Genomic DNA, 25,684 nt, shown 5'->3' on the forward strand with positions numbered 1-25,684 from the left:
TGTCAGTCATGTTCAGAGAATGATCAGGTTGGGATCTGACTTTGTTTTTACCTCAATAGGAAATCTTGTTTAAAATTATGGGCAGATCATTAAAAAGATAACAAATTGCTAGGAAAAAAAAACTTCAAAAGGAGAACTGGTGAACCCTTTTTTTTTTTCTGAAGTTCTAAGACAATAAAACAACTCTGTAAAAATATTTTGGGTTTAACATGCAATGACAGTAATTCCCCTGTACCTCATGCCCCAGTTTTTCCCTAGGCAATTTCTGAGCATATAAAGAGTGAGAGTGTGAAATAGAAATCATGATTCACAATATTAATAATTACATGGTTATTCCCTACACTTTCAGTAGGTTTTCAGTCCATATACTTGGTAATAGAAGGAGTTAACAGAACTTTTTGAAACTTAAAATCAAAGTTTGTTGGTTATTCTGCCTCATCCTTCTGGAAAAAAAGGTGCCTCTCTGTATGTATGTGTTTAGGGAGGGGGTCATACATTGTAATTAATGTGATGATTGTGCAAGAACTTAATGGTAAATGAAAAAGCCCAAATCAGGCTTTCATGTCAGTATTCTGTATTCTTGTATATGTTCTTCTATGGGAATGTATTACTGATCAAAATAGTAACAGATACCTTATTCTGCTAGTATTTTCACTAGGATACTCATATGATATTCTGACCCTCATTACCCTTTTCAAATTTTTCTTAAACTTAGAGAAAATAAGCTTTAAAAAAGTCCTATTCTGCAAACTTTTGGCTGTAATAGCAATTACTTGCAAGTAGAGACTTTGACTATAGTGTTAATAGTAATCTGGTGAGTCTGGCAGGGTATTAGTCTTTATGGTTATGGAACAACTGCTCAAAATTAGTTAGTGGAACACCAGCATCTGCAGTCTGGCCCAATAATCTTCTTAATGGCCAGTCCTGACTCACCCATGCAGAGCCATGGAGAAGAGCAGCAGGCAGGGTAAGCATCTGTGCTCTGCAGGAAGCATATACATCATGTCACATCTCCTTGTGTAACTAACTCCATCTACAGGGTTACAAAACAAATTTTAGGTGTGCGAAGCAGTTTGTGAAGTCAGGCTTAGCTTCATTCGGATTGTTTTGCATCTACTGTATTAACAAGGCTATTTCATACTTCTCATGAATATTCAGAGTTAAGGATATCATAGTAAGAAGCAGAATGAGAGGAAACCTATCTTTAGTTATTAATTTTTGTAAGTAATTTTACCTGTTACATTTCACTACTGAGCATGATTTGGGAAACACTTTCCACTGGAAAGTAGTTGAGAGAAAAAAAAATTATTGAAAGTATTTAATACTAATCTCTCTCCAATCTGAGATATAGTCTCTAAGTATCAGTCTTGAGATCTGCCTAATTTAGTGTATTTACTGAGGAGTTTTGTAGAGCAAAATAAAGGCATGACACTTTTGAGCAACTTTGCTGGTACAGAAGCAAGAAGGAACTGGGATGTGGAAGAACTGTGGGAGCAGAAATGAAATTTCACAGTGCTGGTCATATACTTTGTATGGTACCAGTAGTGTTTGTGTCCCTAGGTGGGGTGGTGGCAGTGACAGATATCACAGAGCAGATAGGAATGCTGGACTGGTACTCTGCTGGTTTTAATGGGTTGTTTTACGCTGTACTTCTATAGGTATGCTCACACTCAGAAAAATTCTGGGATTTGCTCAATTAAGGACTAATAAAATTATCTACTGTGAATTTGTTTGCCTGTTGTGCACAAAAGAGGAGGAGACAGATATTATTGATTCATTATAGCAAGACCAGGTCATCCGTTTTATGAAAGGAAAAAATGAGATATTAGGATGTTCCATATGAGGCATTCTCAGTGGAGGACAGGGAGTTACCCCTGTGCAGGACCGTGGTGACACTACATTACTGGCATTCCTTGTCTGGTTTTGGTCACTTTACATAAAGATGTTATATAAAAGAAGATCAGAAGTGCTTGTTTCATTTATGCAACAAACATAAACAAAGACTGAGAGAAAAAATGGACATAAAAACATCTGTAGAGCTGACAACAGTGAGGGATGTTAAGTAATTAAGCTAACTGAGAATAATGGCATAGAGCTGCCTATGAAGGAATTTAGCCTGGAATACTGAACTCTAGGATTGGTGAGATTTTTTAGAAGATGGAGGTTTAAGATGATAGCAGAGGAATTATCTATTGTTGTTCATGATGACAGGCCTGAGGGCCGGTTCCTGTTCTGGGTTCATTTAATGTTTTAATATTGAAAGACACAAACTGACACTTGGAATGAATAAGTGGAGAAAGCACTGGATAGCACAGTTCGACATCTTCCAGTGTCTGGCAAACAAGGGATGAATTTGTTTTCTGAAGAGCCTTTAAAACCATCTGAGAATTCCTTCTTCCTGTTTTCTTTTTCTTTACACTAAATAAGAAATGTGACATTGTCAAACACAAAACTTTCCATGACTCATTGATATGAAAATCTTCAGAAACATTTAATTTCAAGAGTAGCTTCACAAAATTGGAGATATATGACTATGTGATTATAACCTCAGAGCAAACTGACTTAAATGTATGAATCATAAAGTCAGACTAATCACCTGAGGAACTTTTCAGTCTCTTTGTATTTTGCTTAGGGGAAACACAGTGTATGAGCATAAACTGCCACTTTGGTATTTTTGCTACATCTTCAGTTGCCTGAGGAATTAATCAGTGGACGTTTCTATGTAAGGACTGCAGTCTTTAAAAAGCATCTCTGTTTCTATTGATTGTTGGCTGATAACAAAGCAGTGGAGTGCACAGAAGTGGTGCTAGCTGGTGTAAGTTGTTCTTTAACCTCATATTATTAAGTCTATTTTCTTTTTTAATGTGCTGAACAATGATTGCTAAATTTGTGAATGTGGCTGCACTGAAGTACACCTGTGGTTTTCAATCATGGTAGAGCTTTGGCCAGCAAGGTGCTCACAATGCATCAACACTTTGGATAAATGATAATTTTACTGTAGCTGCATGAAATTTCAGCTAGTCCAGCAATACAGCCACCCCATACATTAAAATATAAGCCATAGTGCTATGACTGTTAGATCAGTGAGATCACCTCTTCTTAAAATAGTGTTTATTTCTCTAGCTCAATCTTCTATGTTGGCTCTCTTCCAGTATTTATTTAGTCGGTTTTGCACTTTGTTTCCATTGTCAGTCTCTGCAAAGTCAAAGAGAAGACCCATTTACAGAAGATGGACCAAAAAATGATACAGGCCCCTATTTTTGGCAGGAGATACACAGTATTCATAGCAAACTGAGCTTCTGCACCTCATTACCCCACAAAAGGATGGGTAGGTTGTTTCACATATCATTCCCAGAAATGTAAGATCAGCTAAAGGGGAGAGGTGTGAGCAAGGTGCTCCGACACCACCATGGCAGTCGTTTCTGTCCGGGCACACAAACACAAATGAATCTTCAAGGTGGAAACACTCATACCCTGTGAATAAATAAATGATGGGAAAGGCACCATGGCAATGTCAGTTCTTTTCAGCAGACTGCTTTGCATGGCTGGTTTGGGTGATCTGTAGTCCTATATTATATGAAGGGTGAAGATGCCTTCACTCTACATACATCATGTTCTAGGATTTGGTTCTCTTTGCACACCTAAACATGTCTAGTGAATATTTTGACATATATGCAGCCTTGGCAAACAATTACCTGAAAGAGACCATAAAATTCTATGTTTCTTACTGTCTGACTTTTAAAAACTAGTCACAGGTGTATATAAGGGCATAAGCTGTCAAGATTGGGCTTTCCCTTGATATCTGTAGTACAATTTTGTGTATAGTAGTTGGTTCCAGGGGGTGTTTTTAATTTAGGATAATCGAGTTATATTTACTTTCTGCTACATTAAACTTCTATTCCCTTATGTAATTTTGAAAATGCCATATAATATATAAGTTACTGGAGATTGCAGTGCTGGTTCTCATGCTGGTATAAGCCAGAAGATGGATTGCTTAAATAACTGATTTTAAATAACTGATTAAAGATTTTAACCGTACCATGTCTTTATGCTGTCCCATGAGGAAGCAATTACTTTCCAATCTTGAAAAAGTCTGAACAAGTATGTAGGATAAAAGTGAAGTTTCAAGATGGTGTAGGAAGTCACATGCAAGACAAACCCTTGGACCCAGAGAGTCAAAACATTTTGTTTCACATGGCTGGATGCAAATTTTCACAAAAGGTTTTATGAATGAAGCAATATCTAACCCTAGTCTGTCTAGGCTTAGTGGTTGCTTGTTAACTAGAAGCATCTCTGATTTCAAAGTTAATTATTGGTTATCATCTGATCTATGAGTTCATAGTGTAATATTTTCATCACCTATTTATTTTGAATAAGCTTTATATTATGAGTATAGTCTTGTTTTTTCAAATGTGTCAACCCATAATTAATTCAGTATTTTAAGAGTTTTGATGCTATGCTGCAATGTTTTATGCTTTGACTTTCTTGGCTTTTTTTTCCCCTTTTCCTTTTCTCTTTTTTCCTGCCTCTGCTCTGCAATAAACTACTCCATAGAGAAAATTAATCTTTTTTTTTCAGTCTGACCTCGTTAGCTACCTTTTAATGCCAGCAAAAGTATCGTTATTTCTAACTAGTGCTTTTCTTCATAAAGTGTGATATAAAATATATATGAATATGTTTTCATGTCATTTATTCATATGTGATAAAAAATGAAAACCTGCATTTTTAGTGGCACTGAAAGTCAGTGAGAAGTCAGGAGTATTTTTATAGCTGCGATGCTATGTAAAAACAGGAGTATAAAGACATAGGGCAGTTCTTTCTGAATCAGACAGTTGCCCATCTGTCCTGTTCTGTCTCAGCAGCAGTAGGAGGTGCTGTTTATCCCATGAACCTGGCCATTTTTCATCTTCTATTTTCCTAATACTGTCCCAGCACCCAAGATTGTATTGAAGAGGAGTGCATCTCTGATTCATCCTTTCAGTGTCTACTTGGACATTAGGGAGAATTTTTGGGACATCAGGAAGCATTTCTTCACTGAAAAGGTTGTGAGCCATTGGAGAAGGCTGCCCAGAGAAGTGGTGGAGTCTCTATATCTGAAAGTGTTCAAGAAATGAATGGACATGACACTTAGTGTTGTGGTCTGGTTGACAGTGGAGACTGGTCAGAGGTTGGACTTGTTGATCTTGGAGGTCTTTTCCAATCTTTTCCAGCTCTCTGATTTATGAATTTGTTGAATTTGTTGTTTGTTAATTTTCCTAAAACCTTTCTGAATCCTCTGAGATCATAAGCATCTGTCAGGAGAACATCTCAGATGCCCTTTGCTTACTTTTAAATTACCCTTTCTTAAAGTACTCTCTCTTTTACCAGCCTGGTGCTGCTCTCCTACTAGTTCTTGTATGTCAGGATTTGGTGATCAACAGTTCTTCAGTCACTTTATACACTATCTTTGTGTTTCTCTAAACTCTGACATCTTGTCCCTTGGCCTTCTTGTCTCCAAACTAAAAACATTTTAATCACTTCATAGGTCCTTTGATCATTTTTAGCTGCCCTTCTGTGGACTGAATCTATGAAAAAGAGGGGAAATATGTGTGAAGTGTTCATAAAGGAGTTCTCACAAAGGCTGTGATTTGCTAGCAAACATATAGGGCTTTTTTTCTCCTTTTATACTCAAATTTGAGAAAAAAAAATTATATTGAAACAATGTGGCTTTTAATCCATCTTCATTGCTAAAATAAGTTGAGATGACGCCTCAGGCTGTGCTAGGAGAAGCAGAAAATACAGGCAGAGGCATAAGTGTGGAGGAATGAAAATTACTGAAGAAGATGCCTGGTGACATCACAAAGTAACAGTCATAAGTAAAAGGAAGAGTAAAGGAAATATAAAAGTTCAGGAGAGCATTTTCTGTTCCTCTGTATTCTTCCCATTGTGACCAGGCAGTAGCATCTTCTGTTAAGGTAAATGTTCTTCTTTTCAGCAAACAGTTGTCTCAAAACCGTACCTCTTGATAAAAACAATACTAACTGATTTTACTTGCAGTACATGATTATTCCCTCTTAGGGTTTAAGTAAAGCTGAAAGAATGATTGGAACTTGTTAGATAGCTAAAGCAGGGTGTGGAGACAACATCTGAGAGCAAAAATTTGCAGTGGATATAAAGAACATTTTGACCTAGTGAATCTTACAGTAATATTATGAGACACTTGTATAAACTTGTTATGTGTGACACCATTGAGACTATAATTCCTTATTGTGAAAATGGGAATTGCAGGAGAATAAATGATGTTCAGCTGAACATCAGTCAGTCTCATGCCAGGAGCTTTAAGAAGAAGGGATAATGGCTGCAAAGTCCCCGCATGTAGCAAATGTTCAGAAGTTCAAAAGACTGATACCAGGCAGATTTAAATGGATCATCCCTGAGATATTTGAGCTGTGTGTCAACAGAAAAAAAAAAAAGGCAAAAGTAGTTTTGTAGTTTCATCCAGTCCTGAATTTCTAAATATTTTGTCTTTGACCTTAAAGATACTAAGCATGACTTTGTGTTGTCCAACCTACAGTGTGCACTGTGAAATTCCTTGAATCCTTCATCCCTTAATGTTGCTTTCAGGAGGATTCAGGACTGTATTATCCAATCACATATATGAAATGATGAGACTATCTGTTGAACTACGAACAACTTCCTCAAGCTTCAAATCTTTTGCTGGCAAACATTGTTTCTTATAAAGATCTTATATGAACTGTTCACTACCTTCTTAATATTAAATACCATTTCAAACAACCCTAATGTCTAATCAGATACCTTTGTGCTGTAACATTGCCTGATATGAAACGTAGTCAGCTATTTTATATTTCTCCTTCATTATAAGTGCACAGATTTTCTATATGTCTTGATACCTATATACTAAATAGCAAGAAAAACATTATTTCTTTGCCTGAAAAGAGCAAAGCACTAGCTGTGTTATCAGAGACAGGCTGAGTTATGGCTTTATTTGGATTCCAGTCTGTTAGTTCCTCTCCATGAATAACCAATTATGATTCATCTTTCCAAATACCAGTTATTTCATAAATCCTGCTGGAGAGCACAGCAGTGTGGCTAAAGCGCTGTCATGGAGCTCTACTCATAAAGTCACTGATGCAGTTATAATATCACTGCATATAATTTAATTCCCTTGTTGCATGTCTTGAAGGTATGCATCCCTGTAGGATTTAAAATCCTTTAATTAAGGATGCTCTTCCTTGTCCCTTGTATATATTTAGAATTCTAAACAGGTGCTGTTTTTAAAGTATTCAAGGGATTTAACTGAGCTCTCTATTTCATATAGTAAAAGCCAGATTTGGTCTTCAGAGACCTCTAGTTTCTATGTCACAAGATAATTATTTTACTTAGTCATTATGATATCAGGTCCTGAAGTTCTGGCATGTCCTGGTTCTGCAATAATTTAATAATTTCCTTTCCACATTTGCTTTTGCAAGTTGTGTCTGTTATAGAAAGTGATCTCTGCAGTGTCCTGAAAGAAATGAAAATGTTAGTGTTCTCCAGAATTTGCAGATCCTGTGTTGTCTCAGGACCCAATATGCCCCACTCTGCTGTTGTTGCAGCCCAGTAGCATGCCACTGTTCAAACGTACTCACAGCATCAGGAAGTGAACAGAGCAACTGAAAATGTGCTCATCATTGTGAGTTAGAAGTTTGTATTAGGGTACCATTTTTTCAAATATGAAAGGTTAAATACATTTTAGTATAAAAAATGTGTCAGAAATAAAAAAAAAGCAGAAGGCTGTCTTACTAAATAAGAAAAGTTAGGTTAAGAAAAAGAATGTTGTAGGAAAGAAACCTTCATTGCACTATAGCATTAGGAAAACTGAACTGGAGATAGTCAAATAGTTCATAAGCAATCCCAAGTCTAGTTAGTTTAAGCAATATCTACAGTGAAAGAGATTGAAAGAAAATATCTGGGAAAACTTGTTTGCATTTCTCACAAAAAAGTTGTTTAAAAATCTAATTTATTACAAACAGGCTGATCAGTGCTTATCTCAAATACTCATGGACCTTAATCACCTGACAGTTACATCAAGATTCACTTTTTTTTCAGTAGGATGAGAATCTTACCTAGCAAGAGTTAATGGTTTGCTAACCCATTGTTCAAAAGTCAGTATCTTAACTCTCTGAAGGCTAAACTTTTTGCCTTTCGTAGTCTGCCATAGAAGACACAGTGTGTGCTGCTATATGTGGAGCAAGAAGTTAAAACCCAAATGTTTCCTTTATTTAATGACAAACATTAAAGTTATGAAGAGAACAGCCAGTGAACAGAGAAGACAACTTGTCAAACTTAATCAAATTTTGTATTGAAGCTGATCTCTCATTACTGCTATTTCAAGTGATTTGGTGTTTCTGAAAGAATTTACTGTGATATGTTGTAACACAATTGCAGATGATTTTATAAGTATTCACTTAGTGGGATTTACTGGAACAGTACCTTTCTCTTAGCTTTAAGCTGCTCATGATATTTGTTGGATGTGTCGCCTGGTATTTCTCCTCCCCAGAGGGTAATTCCCACCATGGAATAAGTGATGCCCATGACAAGTAGTGGGAAGCAGTAGACCAGCACAATCACAATAATATGATACCTGCAATGAAAAGGTATTAAAATGGTAAGTGCTTTCAGAGGAGCTGTAACAATGGAATGGGCTGCTACAAGTCAAGACTTCTATTTTAGCACAAGTTATGTTTTGTATTAACTGGCTAGTCCTTGGTGTTTTCACTGTCTTTTTGGAAGTCTTGAATTGCATTGCAAATTTATGTACACTTTAATGCATGTGCTTTGTGGAGTGTCTAATGCTGAGCCTGCACTAGTATATATTATGAGTGATTCCATAGTTATCATGATTAGTGACTACAGAATAAGATGTGTTTGTCCATAACTAGGTGAGTTGATTTAATTACACAGCCAAGTATCATGAGGGCAAGCTAGGCATTTGGAGCTCTAGTCTGGACCATAAATTAAAGAGGAAAATAAGTATTTTAGTGATATATTGATGCAAAGATAAGAGCCCTGTCAACCATTTTTCTTCATATGGCAGATCTGTTGCACATAGAAAACACAGATCTGCAGCTTGTGTGCAATAGAGTCACCACTGCTGATGTCAGTACTGGGAAAGCAAAGATAATTTCTTTTGCCTCCTGTTAGTTCCTGGTTAAATGCCAGCTTCAGATAAAATCCTAATGAATGATAAGTGAAGAATCCCTAGCTGTCACTGAGTGTGACCTTCCTGCCCTAAAGAGAAATGTCTGTGTATGGTCCTAAAGTGATAAAAATTACATATGACTAGGACGTCTTTCACCTGCCTCAAAAAGAGCAAAAGGTCAAATTTGATTCTAGATGGTTACATAGGCTTTCAGCCTTGAACACAATGTTTTTCTTAAATGTCAGTGATGACATGAAAGGACAGATGCCTAAGTAGCCACTTATTCCTAATTCTACCAGAGGGACAATGAAGATATATTTAATTTAATTGACTGATATTCTCACTTTCAGGAAGTGCAGCCAGTTATAGGTTATCCAGTTTTCTCTTTTGGGCTTGTATCTGACATAATTGTGATAGTGTAACAGAATGAAGTGGCAAAATCCAGCCCACCCATGAAGAGATCTAGAGGAAAAAAACTGGTTAGGGCTTTCTCATTCTCTACAATTACCTGAAAAGAGATTGTAATGAAGTGGATGATTGTCTCTTCTCTCTAGTTACAAGAGAAGAAATGGCTTCAGGCTCTACCGTGGGGGGATTTAGACTGAATATTAGGAATTTTTTTTTCATGAGAAGGGCTGTCAAGCATTGGTACAGGCTGCCCAAATGATCAATTGCTTTATCATTACTGGATGTATTTAAAATGTGTGGATGTGGCACTTAGGGATATGGTCTAGTGGTGGACTTGGTAATGTAAGGTTAGTGGTTGGACTTGCTGATGTTAGAAGTCTTTTCCAACCTAAATGATTCTAAGGAGAGACTAGAAATCCTTGTTTTTCCTGGTTAGGATAAAGAGGAAGCTTGCTTTGAATGCATGTTATGTTCCCAATTCTGACCATCTCTGTATAGAAGTAGCCATCTTATGTGGAGCAATGACAGTAAAAGTGCAGCACAGGAGGGTGCACACTCAGATATGGAAGAGAATTTGTTCTGTTTATGACATATAATTCTTTATCGTCCTTAGAAAACTGGCTCTGCATTTCTCAGTGATCAAAGCTGTTAGTTATTCTGCATGTAGAGTATCTGCACCACGCCAGAGATTTTGCCAAGTCCATTGTAAGTCTAAACACCACCATGCACAAATTTAAAAGAACAAAAGCTTACGTAAAATGCTGTTTTGGACCACCTGGCCATGCTACATAGCAAAGAGTTCTCCCAGGCATCACCTTGGTTATGGAGTATAGGCACTGGGGAAAGGCCAACAGGAATGCCAAAATCCATATGCTCCCAATGACCACCTTGGTAGCAGTTGCAGAGAGCCTAGGTTTCAAGGGATCAATAATGGCCATATATCTGTAAAAGAAAGCAAAAACCTCTGTGTAAGAACTCTTCAGAGATTCACATGTATCTAGAATCAGCCAAAGCTTAGGATAAAAGTGGAGATATTTGTCTTCCTGCAGTTCTGATGTCACTGTGCTCTTTGTACGGTTCAGCTCCAATGAAGGCAGCACTGGAAGGAGGCAGTTCATTGGGTATTATTTTGCAGCTATGGGACACCCAGTTAATCATACGTATATTAGTAGAGAAACTATTTTGCTAAGAGTTAGACCATTCTGTTACTGTACAGCTTGATTGAAAAGCAACAATGCAGTTGGATCCTCTGTTACTCTGGTAGGTCATACAACATTTATTTCTTATACGAAAATTTACAGCCAAGCTGTCAGGATTATTAGTCATCTGTCCCAAAGCTACAGGAACCTGGTAAGTCCATATGCATTTATTTCAGTAGAGGTAGACTGACTTCAGATTGTCTGCTAAAGAATACCAGAGCAACTGATTCATACAGAGACTGAGAGAAGAGCCAGTTTAGGACTGGTAAAATCACTAAGGGAAATAGATGCATAAAGCAAGAAAGCATCTCATTTGGCATCTCAGTTCCTGTGCTTCCAGGTAGGATAGCACCCTGTGTTGCCCCATAATTGTATTGGCAGTTCATGTATGGTGGTAACCTTAGAAGAACATGCAAAAAAAGAATCAAAACGTTTAAGTAATTACAATATAAAAGCTTAGAGAAAAAAAGCAATGAGAAAAAACATCTAGACAAACAGTAATAGAAAAACAAGTCTTGTTTTCTGTTTTTTGATCTCTGTTATAGATGCAAGGAACAAGGGAGACACAAAATTTGTATCAATCATTTTTTGATGAATATATTGTGTTTGCTGCAATTGAAAGACTTGTACTCATTTCAAATAAAGGAAGGAGTGATATATTTTAATTGTTACAGTACACATCTAGGTTCTTGGCAGACTTGTCCAAGATTTTTAGGTATAGACATTAGCCATGAGACAGCAACAATAATATTTGTAAGATAATGTTCCTGATAAGAATTTGTGCACGAATCTTCTGCATCCATATTTACCTGCTGTGGTACACAAATTTCACTCTTACTCACTCTTAAAATAGTCCTTTTTTTAAAATTTTATATTTGACAGAGGAGTAACTACAGAACAGATATTTGTTTTAGGAAAGCTAACTCTGTTTATAGTTAATGATAAAATATGTCATAAATCCAACATTGGTCATAATACTGCTATGCCTTTTCTGGTAGACATAACTGCCCTAATATCTTAAAACATGTAAGTGCTGTCAGAAACAGGGAGTGATCTAAAACATGTTCAGTTCTGAATCATCAATTTCCATATCTGGAATTTCAAGCTTATTCATTTTTTGTTTTTACTGCACTTTGATATATTTTCTCCATAGGGTAACAGTTAGTTCCCCTCTCTTTCTTGTACCTTTTGGTTTTTTATTTCAGCTAAACTGGTGCATTTGGTATTACATAGTATGAAATAGTTTTGAGTGCTGGGTGTCTTCTGTTTCTTGAGAACAGCAATTGGATTGTTGCCCTCTCCCATGAAGCTCCTTTCTCCTCCGAAGAGTAAGTACTACTTGGTAAAGAAGTCAGGTTTGTAGTCATGAGCCCTGTCCTTCAAATTGAGCTGGCTTTTTTGTGGCCTGCCAAGCAAGGCCAGATATTTCCAAATATGTCCAAATATTTGAAGATCTTTACTTGTAGTAAGTGATAAGCTGTAAACAAATAATAATTTCCACATGCTTGTGAGACTCTTAAGGAATCTCCTTCTAGCCTAGAATTATTCCTTCAAATTGCTACTTTACTTCAGATTGCACATTGCTATTATTTTATGTGCTATTGTCAGATTTCTATTACATTCACACAATTCTTATTCCCAGTTATATTAACCTTACTCCCAATAGATACCAACAGTAGTTCTTGTTGCCTAAGATAAAATTTGGTTGCTTTCTCTCCCTGTCTGCCCTTTAAAGACATGGATTGTTTAGGTGAAGTGACTCATACAGCTGTACTGATGGAAATTTTAACAACTGGCTGTCTGAGTAATGGAAGTCAAAGGACAAGGATCAGATGAAAAGCATGCTATTTATCTTTAGAGCTCAAATTTGAGTGATAAGCCAAACAGCCTAGCTATTGCACAGGATTGATTACAAATATGTTGCAGGCAGTCACTCTAACAAGCAAAATAGAAAGGAAGTAAGGGAACTTTGACTATTCCCTCAATAATATCTTTGTGCTGGACAGATTTACTGGAGAGTATTGACAGCTCTGTTACAGAGCCTTTGATAACAAATCTAAGTTATTCTGCTTTGCCAGTACACTAACAATTACAGTGTGTTTTGTAAGTGTAAGTTCTCTAAGTGGCTTGTCTTAGAAACAAAATTGCTTAATTAACATAGTGAGATATTGCTTTATAACTGCAATTACTACATTCGCTCAGATTTGTCATACATGTTTGGTAGCATTTTCTTAGAGAAACCACCACTGCCACAAGTAAGTAAAGTAGAAAATGTGGAATGACCCTTCATTGAAGATCAAAAACTACGTCCACATTTGAACAGACTCTGGATGTTCTCTCTGAAGCCAAAAGAAGCCTTGAAAAGAACCGAGTTCTTCCTGCACTGTTAGCTGTAATTTGCAAAGGAGGCGCACATGCTCCTGCTTATAATTTTGTTTGCTGTAAATGTTATCTTGCCATTATAGGTATCTGAGGGTAGTTTGTCTGTTTCTTTAGGCTCAATCTGAAGTAGCGGTAGCTACATTTTTGGTTTGCTCTCACTTTTGATCTCTCTCCATTCAGCAAAGTTGCTTCCAGCAGGTATGAAAGCTCCTGCTAGCACAGGCTAGAGGTTCCATACTTAGGTGTTGCTCAGAAAATCAGTGAGCTAAGGAGGCTAAGGATGGGATAATGGGTATGTATGATGAGCATATTGCCCCTGTATATTATGATACAGGGCTGACAACTGTCTCTCATATTTCATGGTGTAATTCTATGATTATGGCTAACTTTTTTACTCTGTATGATATCCTTACATATATTAAGGATGGAAAAATGCCAGTTACAAGGGGGAAGAGTAGACATGCTATCTGAATTGTGCACTGAATGTTGCTGAACATGGTGTAGAAATAAATGTTTGAATATGCCAAGAGTGAAAGAAAGAATTATGAGATAAAGGATCTAGCAAAAGAACTGAGACTGGGGAGCAGTTTGCTGAATGAAAAAAATAGAAGTGAAAAGAGAAAAATGAGAAACTAATAGGAGAAGCAAAGAAAGGAGAATTGTAGAATGACAGCATATAGAAATTGTGTTGAGAGAGGAGAGAATAAGAAAGGAAACTGGGGGTCATGTAAGAGCCAAAGACATGACAAAAATCAGCCCTAGCATAGCAGAGAGTCCAAGGACTGGTATAAAACCAGAACATTTTGGCAGTGTGGCTATGTGGTGGCAAGCCCTTCTGCCTCTGCAGGAGTATGGGAGAGAACTCCCAGAGAATTTTTCTCTCTATAATCAGCCAACCATAAACAGCATGCAAGGAGAACAGCAGGACTTCTTGGATGCTCCAATGTCATCTGTCTTACAGACTGTTCTGCTACTCCACAGCTCTTTCAAGTGGTCTGAACTTCATTGTAAAATCATACAATAAGCTGAGTTGGAAGTGACCCCTGAGGATCATTGAGTCCAGCTCCTGATCCTGCACAGGACCATCCCCAAGAATCGCACCGTGTGCCTGAGAGCATTGTCCAACTGAGACAGGCTGTGCTGTGCCCACTTCCCTGGGGAGCCTGTTCCAGTGCCCAACCACCCTTGCGGTGAAAAATCTTTTCCTGATACCTGACCTAAACCTCCCCTGACTCAGCTTCATGCTGTTCCTCTGGGTCCTGACACTGGTCAGAAGGGTGAAAAAATCACTGCCTCTCCTTCTGCTTTCCCTTGTGAGGATGTTAAAGACTGCAGTGAGGTCTCCCTTCAGTTTCCTCCTCTCTAGGCTGAGCAAGCCAAGTGACCTCAGCCACTCCTCATAAGGCTTCCACTCCAGACCCTTCACCAGCCTTGTGATCCTCCTCTAGATGCTCTCTAGATAGATTAATGCCTTTTTAATGTCATAGTGCCCAAAATTTATATAGTCGTTCTGAAGCCAGTGACAAATGCAGAAGCCCTCATTGGCTCACCATGTTCTGTGATATTTATACACAGACCTTTTACCTCTCCATACCTCATCTCCAAGGACAGTAAAAGATAAGGAGGCATTTGAGCTGAAGAAGGATTTCTAATGGCTGCAAACAACTGAGGGCTTGTTGCACGACTGAAAAGCATTCTGGAGCCACACAGACATTTTTTTCAGTGGGGTGCTGTGCCAATTTGCTTTGCAGTCTTTGGACAGTTACTGTTCAGTCTGTCACCAGGGTTGAGCAGTGTGATTCCCTGCTGAGTAAAGGACTCTGAACTCCCACTGAGGTGGTTTGATTTAAAGATGGAACTTCTAATGCTTTCTCACTCCAGTGGGAGCTGCTGATAGCTGCCGCCACAGATAGCTTATTGCACACAACAAAGCAGGGATGTAAAATATACATTGCTGAAAGGAATGAACTCATTATACTTATTTATTACAACAAGCAAAAATCATTATTACCCCACCCAACAAAACATTTATACTTGGAAAATAATTACAAGACAGAATATGCACATTTAGAAGTGCAGAGATGGAAATATGTGCAGTTAGAGTCTCAAGCCAACACTTCCAAGAATGTACTCAACAACTGCACCATGTTCTTCTGTGTATGATTCCAAAGCATTTTTAGGTAGCACTTCAGTTTCATATGCACATCATTAGCACATGAATTTTTTTGTGACCATATGCCATCCCACTGTCATCACTTCTCTTACAGCTTTATCTTGTGTTAATTTTTGTCCCTAATTGATTACTACTGAAGTCAGCAAGAGTCTTTCCACTGAGCTTAATGAGAAATCATTCGGGCTGCATGATATAATGGCTGGTGCATGGTGTATTTGCTGCTGCACTGTTTTCTTAGCTGCTGGGGTCAGAACAGATCCCATTCCCTTCTGAACTGCTCTATTTGTCTAGAGTCTACAATTTAGACTCTTCTCTTCCTGTGTCTTGGGTTCACCAAATCAAGAAAACATGTTTTCTCTGGAACAAAAATAGAGACAGTCTTCTTTTGAGTAATACTGATAAACTCTTAAGCCAGTGGTTTTAATGGCAGCATAGTCATGTATCTCTCTTACAGTTTTTGAGTAACATGATCCAAATAGCTGCTACATACTATAAAAGCTTGCGAAGTTTGTGTATTATGGTCTCAACAACAGAAAAGATAAAAAACTAAACCTAATTTGTCTTTTTGTAAAATAGCATACACTGGCTAATACAGCCAGGTAAACCTTTCATCTTAAAAGCATCATTTAGAAAATTGTGGCAAAAATACACAAGATGTTATTAAAACAAAATGATGTTCAAAAATGGATCCTACAAATGCCCATTTGGAGACCCAGTTGGAAGCCTTTAATCATCCTGATTTGTTTCACCTGTTTACAATGTGCTTATAAACTCACATGGGGCAAAATGTAATCATCCCAGATTGTAACAGGAAATTGGAACTTGACAAAGGAAGAGACTGAGAGAAAAATCATAATGCTTGCATGTAAGTGACTTGTCAACAGGAGACAGCAGAACATGCTTCTTCCATGAATACACAGAAGCTGTTATTCCCTCAAGACAGATGCTGATCTTGAGACTTTGTATTTAGAATCAACTGGTACTTAAAAAACTTAAGGAAATTACTGTGATTTCCTGCCCTTGCTTAGAACGTTGCTGTGGAAAATCCTCCAAAATGTAAGCTATATAGAGTAGACTAAAGGTGATGGAATGAACTGAGATTTTAAAGCCATTTTTTGTATGATGAAAACCAAATCTTTAACTTTTTTCTTTAATCGCTATCTGCTACCTACTGGAGCAGGGCTCATTCTTTTCTTATGGGACTGGTTTGTATTCATTTGTTTAGTCTGACTTTCTCTGCAGGAAGAGTGGCTGTGGGCATTTCCGTAGGACTAGAACTGACGGTTGACAAAGACTGGGTTTGGTGCCCTGAAGGGTCTGTTGTGCAGTGTTCACCTTGAAGCTAATGCCATAAAGGAGGTGTGTGACAACATGACAGGTAAACACATGGTACATTTGAGATATCAATGGGCAATATCCCAGAGTATAACTTGGCCTTGATTTACCCAGAGGAATCTGTGTTGCTCTGGGTGAATGACTGTTCTTTGAGCAGGGGGAAGCACTGAAGTTTTTCTGAAATCAGGAGTAGCCTTCAATGCCTTGCTTACAAGTACCTCTTAACTAAAACCTAAAAGCAGTAATATTGAAAGTTTTCAGGATGACTGAGCTCTCATAAACAGTGCTTTCTGCTTGAGGAGGATCTGGTAACTGACAATGGGCTAGATTTTTATGAGCATGTAATTGATTTTATGCAATGTATTCTATACCTATGAATATTGATAGAAAAGATCTGTCTCATAAAATAATAGACTGACTTCCCCTGACAGAAAGGTTTCTGTTTCTCCATTTTTTTTTAATATCATCTACCTAGGCTATTGAGGACCAGTATCAGTGCAAAGTCTGTAGAAACAGCTCCAGCTGCATAAGCCACTGTCAGTGTTTATGTTTCTGTTACTGTCATCTAGACGGTTTCCTTCTTGTTTCTGCAGTTATCTTGAAATAATTTTATTTTAGGGAAACACAAATATATGAATGATACAACTTTCTCTCCTGGTTGGTAAATTAGTCAGAAAAACATGCATTTAGGCAATAATATTTTAAAAAATAAACAAAACAAACCTCTCTCCCCAAAGAACTCATCACCCCAACCCTTGACTAACTTTTAAAAGTACCTTGACACTTGACTAACTTTTAAAAGTACAGGCTACATTACATAGTAAATCACAGAACATATTTTAATAGTTTTCATTAAATTATAAATAAGAGTATGTATTTAAGGCTAAGACTCTGTCTAAAATGAACTTCTTGTTTGAACATAAGGTTAAAACTTATTGGATATTTCCTCTCTGGAACAAGAATTCTAGGGGCTTGTTACTGTTGTAAATGTTGCTTATATTTCTCAAGATATTGGTGTATCAACCTCTTTTTTTACAGCACCTTTTGAAAGCAGCTTATTAAATAGAATATTTACTCAGTACAAAACAAAAAGGAAAAAAATAACTGTTACACCTGTATTTTTTCCCAGACTGTCCCAGTATGTTATTAATAATGTAACTCTAATGTGAGTTTTGACCAAAACTGCAAAAAAATCCTGTCTTTTTGCCCAATCACTATTAAATTGTACCATTGCAAGAAAAGGTTTATTTTTCCTAGGCCTCTGCATGCTGAATCCTGTAGCCATTGCATCACAGTGTTCTGCAGAAATGATCTCACCTCTTTACTAAGACAGAAAGAAACAGAATTGACAAGTAAAAAAAAAATTTTAGACCCCCAGATGAGAGAGAGTCCTTTGTGTTTCAGCTCTTGACATTTGAACCCTTAATGCCCTCCTATTGAACTTTCTCTCCAGTTCTGAGAACTAGTAGTCTTCAGAGGGCAGCTCAGATACTGGACCCCACAAATAAGATGTGCTTTGTCTTCAAATACTCTTTGAAGAAGACAGAGAAATGAGGAAGGGATTTCCTCTTTGAATTCTTTAGTTTGACTGGCAAAGTAAGAATAGAAATAATAGTGATAATTTCTAAAGCATATCTTGCAATTTTTCTCTTTATGATATACAGTGACCAAGGCTGATTCCTGAAGCTGTGATTTTGAAGACATCCATTAATTTGAAAAAAACACTGTGTTGCACTTTAGTGTGGTGGTACGAGTATTGCAGTTATATACACCATAACTGCAATATGGTCTGTAGTTATGTGGCACCAGAGGCTTTAGAAAAAGACAGCTAACAGTAAAGTGGCATCTTATAGAAAAAACAGACATAAGTACTATCCATTTCTTCTGGTGAAAATATTCTCAGGTATGAGGGGGAGGTCTCTAGCCTGTGAAGCACAAGAAACCTGAAAAAAACTCCATCTCCTTTTTTATTTTTCTTGTTCTGATGCTCATCTCTCACAAGTCTTCAGTGCAAATTCTCACTTCTTTTACATGAAAACCATTTACTTTGAGACATCAAAATCTGAGGAAAAGGGAATGAGAGAGGGGCCAAAGGCTGCAGCTCTGTTTGAGCAGAACTCTGTGCCAGGTGTGGCAGCTGGCTGGGCAGTGCAGGTTTCCTGTCTGTCACTGCTTCAGCCTCTTCCATTCACCGGCGAGCCAAACACAAAACACTTGGTGCCAAGCTCATGTTCAAGGATGCAAATGCCAACAGATCCTCTTCATGTGCATCTCCTGCTGATACTGCTGCCATATGACCACAACACAGGGTCGTGCCCTGTGCACTCCATGTATTAACCTGCCAGAAATGTTTGAGATCATTTTTACACATACACATTTCCCTGTACTTTATTATTTTAGAGCACACAAGGCAGGTAACAGAGATACTTAATAGCAGTCAGATAATAGATAGTTTGGAAGGAATATCAGTTTAAAATGCTTATGGTGCATGAAGGCCTTGAGCAGTTTGTCCCAGGAATGGGAAATCAGGCAGAGACTGATACCAGAATGTATTCTTCTGGAAAGATAAGACATTTTTCAGTGTGCCAACTGCCTACTTCAGAATTTCAGTAACATTAATTTATAGGGCTTGCAGTACTATTTTGTGACAATAATAATTGCTCTTACAGAATACATCTGGAGAGATTGAAGAGCCTAAGTGATATTTTGAGGATGTGAGTGTGTATATGTGATGAGTTTGGGTTTTATTTTATAAGGTGAATCCTGTGTTTATGTCTCAGGTCCGTCTTCTGTTACAAGCTTGTATCATTACTTTTGCTGGAGTCTGAGTGTATAGAGGGATTATTAACAGCCATCAGTAACTGAACAATGTCACAGAAAAAAAGAAAACTGACATATGTGTGTACACAGTATACATGTGCTTCTGTAGACATATTAAGTGAGAAAAGGCGGGAAACTGGAATGACAGATATTGAATAAGGACATACATATACATGCTAGTAACTAGGTAATGCTAAGGTTCATAAAAAGAGGAGAAGACTGTGCAAGAGGAGAAGTAAAATTTAATATTAAATACAAAGTCACATAAAATGAAACATGTTTTTTGCCTTCAAGGATCAAAAACTTTGCAGGCATACTAGAAAGAAAATAAATGGCAAGATATGAATAGGATCAGCAACTACTTACCATAGCTATTAGAATACTTTTAAGTTCAGAGGCATTGCTTTTACAAAGAGTTAAATTCATTGGCATGCAAAAATCATTATGGAATAGCAGAGAGAAAAGTAACTGAGAAAGTAATACAATAAATGTGCTAAAAACAGGGGAAAATGCATCGTACTAAAAGCTCTACTGAAGGCATGTTATTTTGTGCTATATTGCTACATCCCCAAACTTCCAATGTAATTAAGCATCTGCAGAGAATTTTTAGGCCTACACACAAAGCTGGTTGTATAACAAAGCAATCTCGGGACTCAAAATTAATCGCTGGCGTACCTGAACCACCTTTTTTGCATGCGAAGATCTTGTAGGAAAGGACAGCAGATCTTTAGTGGCTGGGTGGCCTAAATTCTGAGTAATTTACTGTCATTAGTATGTCCAAGAACTGTACTGCAGTTACACACTGTATTGGCATGATTGCAGATGGAGTTTAGGATCATAGATGGACCCTTTAGGATCATGCACTAGTCAGTGACAAGGGCATATTGGTTCCAGAATTATCTCCTATTCAGTTTATCTTGGACTATTTTCCAGTTTATCCCCATAACATAACTAAAGGAATTGTTGCACTGGAAGCAGTGGAACTGTGCAGTGTGAGCTACAGAAGAATGCAGGAATGAATGCCCATGAAGCAGCACAGTGTAAAATCTCTGCTGCTTCTGGTGCCTGAAACAACTCCGTTTGAGCTACCTCTGCCATCTCTGCAGTAGGCTGCAAACAGGCTGTTGGAAAAGAAGGAGAAAGCAGGAAAAAAAAAAAAAACACTAGGAAATGATGGGCAGAAGTGTGAATAAACCCACGTGAATTTGAGTCTGTGTTCAAGGACCAGGATATTCAGTCTTGGATACTTTAACCCTCAGCTCCAGATGCAGCTTACCCCCACTGCAGGAAGTGCCTAGTTCACAAAACTTTGTGTCAGTCCAGTAATCTCACAATTTACACAGCTTAGAATGTCCTACAGAATCAGATGTGAAAGGAAACATGTACTGCCCATGACCTCCTCACAGTCACACATTTATACTCTATGAACATTTGGATGCTCTAAAGCAACCAGTGGAGCATATCACAACATACTTTTTAGTGAGTTACTACCCATTACCTTTAGTATTTTGGGATGGTAACAATTTCTAAAGGAAAATCATCTGATCCCATGATTTCAGTTCCCTTAGCAGCTTTATCCTGATTTGTAGCTTTTGTTGTTTAAATTTTTTTAATTAAAAGAATGTGTATGGATGAGTTCACTGGGTTAAAATGGCTGAACTTTTATGAAAGGCAAATAGGAAGCAAAGTTTTAAAATACATCCACCCAGCAGATCTTTGCCCTGGAATAGGGCAGTCTGTACATCCAAGGACATCCCTTGGGATCTATTTTGACCCTTAGGTTTCCTCAACTTGGCAGATTTGTTTTGCAGAGGTAGCCAGGGAATGTTTAAAGGCACTGAATTCATCAGGTGTGATTTGGTATAAAAGGAAAAGGAATAGCAGTGAGAATAGGGAAGGAGGGATAGACTGCTCTCCTGTTTGTTTTACATGATGCTGTGTGGTACTACAGAGAGCTCACCTAAACACAGCTATGCCATTGTTTGTTGGGAAGATTTTCATTTGCTTTTGGAGGCAGGTGAACTTGGAGGATGTGATGGGTTGCCAATAGTGATTTCTTCAGGGGATTTTCAAACAAGAACTAGAACAGAGTGAATAGCACTAGCTATCTACTCACCTCTGAGCACCAGCATTTTGCATTGCTAAACAAAGGAAAACATTTCCAATAGATGTATCTGTCCATTGCACTTTAGTCAGTGTGGAGCAGAGGTATTTCTCTTACTCTGGAAATGCAGTTTGGATTCATAAGGAACTGTATTCACTTTTGTTCCCAGTTTCCTAACATAAATTTAGGAACTGCCGAAGTAGTATGTACCACATCTCTGTGGATAATTTTGTCAGGAAAAATGAAATAAAACATTACTCAGAGCATCTAAGTAACTGCTCAACTAATGACTTGATGAGCTGCTGTAGTAACTATTAAATATGTAGCTCTGTTAAATACTAAAGCCCTTTTATGTTTCTGAAAACCTTAAGTGAAACTCAAAAAAACAATGAAAGAAATCTTTGCCTGGCCAAAAGTAGTAGCACTGGTGTTACACTAGCTTCTCAATAATTTTTAATGGGGATTAACATTTGAGAAGATACATCACTGGCAGGTGGAAAGTGTACTGATTTCCTCATGTGTTCTCCCATCCTCAGAGCAGAAAAGTACAAGAGTTGCCAAGAATCTCATTTGCTCTTTCATTTCTAGCTTTTAGAACAGGAATTCATCTAGCTGAGAATGCTATCAAAAATTTGCAATTAGTAGGGCAAACAGAAAAGTATTATTATGAAATTGTCCACAAGTACAAAGGGCACAACAATGTTTCCCAATCTTTGTACCTGGAAATGAGAAATAACATTTCAGAAAGTGGATTGAACCTTATAAAATGTTAACTACCATCACTTGGAAATACTGCAGTTCTGGTAAGTCAATTCAGAAAATATGTATCATGTGATTTGAATATGTAGGAAGGAGTTTAGTGAGTAATCTCAGTGCATTGCTTAGAGGAATAAATGACCTGAAATACAAATCAGTTTTTCTTAAAAAAAAATTAAAAATCAGTAAGTTATCTCTCCAGCACAGCAAATGTGAAAACAATAATAAAGAAAGAAACATTTTTCAGGGGAGACTCAGAGCACTCTCTGAGAAACAGAGTCCATCAATGCATGTGTGTAGGAAACCCGGTAACTGCATCTCCCCTTTGCTGTATGGACACTACAGCTGTCTTATTCCATTACTCTCAGGAGTGCAAAGGTAAAGTTTCTCCCTGACTTTTTTCTTTGACAGTCGCAAAGCTTTATTTTGCTTCAGGAAATCAGAAAAAACCTGAGCACTTTGAAACTGTGTTCTTGCCAGACCTCTAGATACGCACAGATGGCAATGTAAATAGTCTCATTAGTTAAAATCAGCAGGAGCAAAGCATCTTAGAGCTGATTGTGAGAAAAGCTATTAAAAACAGCATCTGAAGTGATTTCTGAAGAGGAGGCAAATGCCTCTGCCATCTGCAGAAATACAGAGAAGAGGGAAATTTGAAATCCTCTCCCTTTACACACAATCTCTGCAACTCTTTATCAGTATACATTAGATGACTGGCTGAGAGACAGACTGTTTTCACAGTGGGATGCAAAACTCTGAGTTGCTGTTACAGAATAAATATTGAAAGATGGAGCACAGAAAGCAGCTGAAGTCAAATGGAGAGAGGAAATGTTTGTTATAAATGAAAGCAGAAGAGTAAAACCAATGGAAGACTGAAGGAAAAAGACCAAAGACCAGGAGAAAAAGTGTGTTAGGGAGAGATCCTAAAGAAGCACAGAGGAGCACAATGAATGAACTATTCATCCTCTCATCACTATGCTATCTCTGCATTTTTATTTTGGCAGAGAATCTGATCTCAATCTCTCACGCCTAAACTTTTTTCTCACCTGTCCACAGCGATGGCTGTCATGGAGTAGATGCTGGCGAAGACAGCTGTGATTGGGAAGAAGTTGTGGAAGCGGCAGTAAGCCTCTCCGAAGTACCACTCGCTGTGCAGCGCATAGATGAAGTTGATGAGAGTATTGAAAGCAGCCATGGAGGCATCAGAGAAGGCCAGATTCACCAGGAAGTAATTTGTCACCGTCCTCATGCGCTTGTGAGCCAGGATAATCCAGATGACAATAAGATTTCCAAAAACGGCCACTGCCACCACACCACCGTATGCCAGAGACCACAGAGCAATGCGCCAAGAAGGTTGCACGAACTGATTGGAGAAGTTGCCTGCTGAGGAGGCTACAGGGGCAGAAACATTTGCAGCTGGTGCTTTCAGAGCCTGTCCCCAGGGATCGCCTGCTTCAGCAAGGCTCACATTCCACCTGCTGCTTATGCTCATGTTCCACTTGGCTATGGGGACCGAAGTCATCTTGGGTGTTTCTCTCCTCTCTTCCAGGAATGATGTACCTCCCCCACCTCCCTCTCCCAGCACTCCAAAACCCCCACCAACAGATAAGAAGAGGGAAGGAAGAAAAGGGGAAGTAAGGCAGTACAGCAGGTACTGGAAAGGAGAGCTCTGTTGCAAAAAATCTTTGGCTATCTTCTGTTCAAACTGTTAAAAATGCTCTAACAGACACGTCAGGAGAGCTACCTCGGAGTAGAACAGCATCCTGTTTCTCCTCTGTACAGCCTCTTGCTTTTGATTTTGCTTGAGGAGAAGAGGACTGGGAGCCAAGGCACATTTTATAGGCTTGTGAGTTGCCAGCGTCACAAAGGGAGTGGAGCGATAAGCTCCATCGGCTGGTAAGCTAACAGCTCTTTCCCTCTGCCCTCCCTCCCCTTGTATGTCATTTGTTGCCAGCAGCAGGCACTTTCAGGAGCTGTGGAAAACATTGCAGGGAAAATGAATTCTCATCTCATTTATTTTGAAAGATTTGTTTTGTATTGTCTTTCTTTAAGTTTCATTATTATGCATCCTTCTTTAAATCATCTTTTTGCCCTGTGTTTGCAGGGCTAATCAGCTGGATTAGTTGAAATTTCCAGGACTGAAGCTGTCTTTTTTATTCAAGTTCTTTCCAGATGAATTTATTCCAGATCAATTCAGAACTGCTCTTTTGCTACTCTCTTTTTATTTAGTACACACTTTCCTTGAAACCATTCTGATACCTACAGATTTAGAATAGTGACTCTTTCGGACAAGCAAATACATTCTGCTGCTCTCTAATTTCACTTTTCATTCTGTAATATGTAATTGATATCAAGAATTGTTTATAAGCTATTTGCATGTTCAGCAGTTACTGATTTTTACTGAAACAGTATGTAGCCCTAAACATAGGTGTCCCTAGTTATGGGTAAAATATTAGGTGTTTGTTTCTTTGTGTCTTTGAAAAAAAAGTATTTTAGTTCTTTTTCCTGATTTGCATTTATTTCCTGCTTAGTACTATTATTATTTTGAGCAACCAATATTTTAATATGCAGTGATTTCTATAATGGTATAAAAGGGTAAATGAGGAAATTTAGCACGCAATGTTTTCAGATCCAAAATCAGTTTTCTTGTTAATATGTTAACAAGAGCTGGCATTAGGAATGCATGTTTTATGCAAGGATTGGTTGCAAGGGACTTCAACTAACAAACCTTTGTTATTCAATAGGCTGCAGTCTATGAGAAAGAAAATGTGAGAAGAGAAGAAAATGTGCTTTAGTGCCAATCTTTCATGTTTCAACAATTTAGAGCTACTACTTGTCATCAGCAGAGGTTTCAATTGTAGTACAGCAGTGGGAGCTATTCAATGTCCCTGTCAGCAATGACATATTAAATACTTTTTTAAACAAAAGCTTCAAACAAAAATCAAAAACTCCTATGTACCACTTCCTCCCTGATGTATTTACCCAGCGGAAGCAGTGCCTGCACTTTAATTGTCAGGTCTTCACTGCAGTTTTAATTTGAATGAATATCATTGTGGCTGTTTCTCTATGAGCTTTCACCAACTTAGCCCAACCTGAGGAGCTGCCCACATCAGGCTTAGAAGCTTTGCAGAAAGCCACAGAAGCTCTGCTGTAAATCACCTGGTGCTACAGCCTGTCTAGAACCCACCCATGCACAGGAGGTGCTTGTAACAGGAAAGTCACTGCAGCTCCATTTTGAATTCTGAATCTTCTAGCTGCCTCTTCTTTCTCTCCCTGGAGGCAAGCCTGAAGAAAGGCATAGTAGACAATTTCTGTGAGTTTGAGAG

The 25,684-nt window shown here is 38.0% G+C and overlaps 1 protein-coding gene across 1 annotated transcript in view; it reads right to left on the minus strand.

The window, feature by feature from the left end:
* Positions 1-24,193, minus strand: part of TACR3 (tachykinin receptor 3) — a 35,739-nt gene extending 11,546 nt beyond the window's left edge. The window contains exons 1-4 of the mRNA XM_053941403.1: positions 24,103-24,193; positions 23,405-23,861; positions 10,343-10,531; positions 8,473-8,623 (exon numbers count right to left, since the gene is read on the minus strand). Of these exons, the coding sequence (XP_053797378.1) occupies positions 8,473-8,623; positions 10,343-10,531; positions 23,405-23,861; positions 24,103-24,193 (888 nt within the window). The remainder of the gene's footprint in view (positions 1-8,472; positions 8,624-10,342; positions 10,532-23,404; positions 23,862-24,102) is intronic.
* Positions 24,194-25,684: the final 1,491 nt, after the last annotated feature.

The sequence above is a fragment of the Vidua chalybeata genome, chromosome 4, assembly GCF_026979565.1.
Source record: "Vidua chalybeata isolate OUT-0048 chromosome 4, bVidCha1 merged haplotype, whole genome shotgun sequence".
Lineage (NCBI taxonomy): Eukaryota > Metazoa > Chordata > Aves > Passeriformes > Viduidae > Vidua > Vidua chalybeata.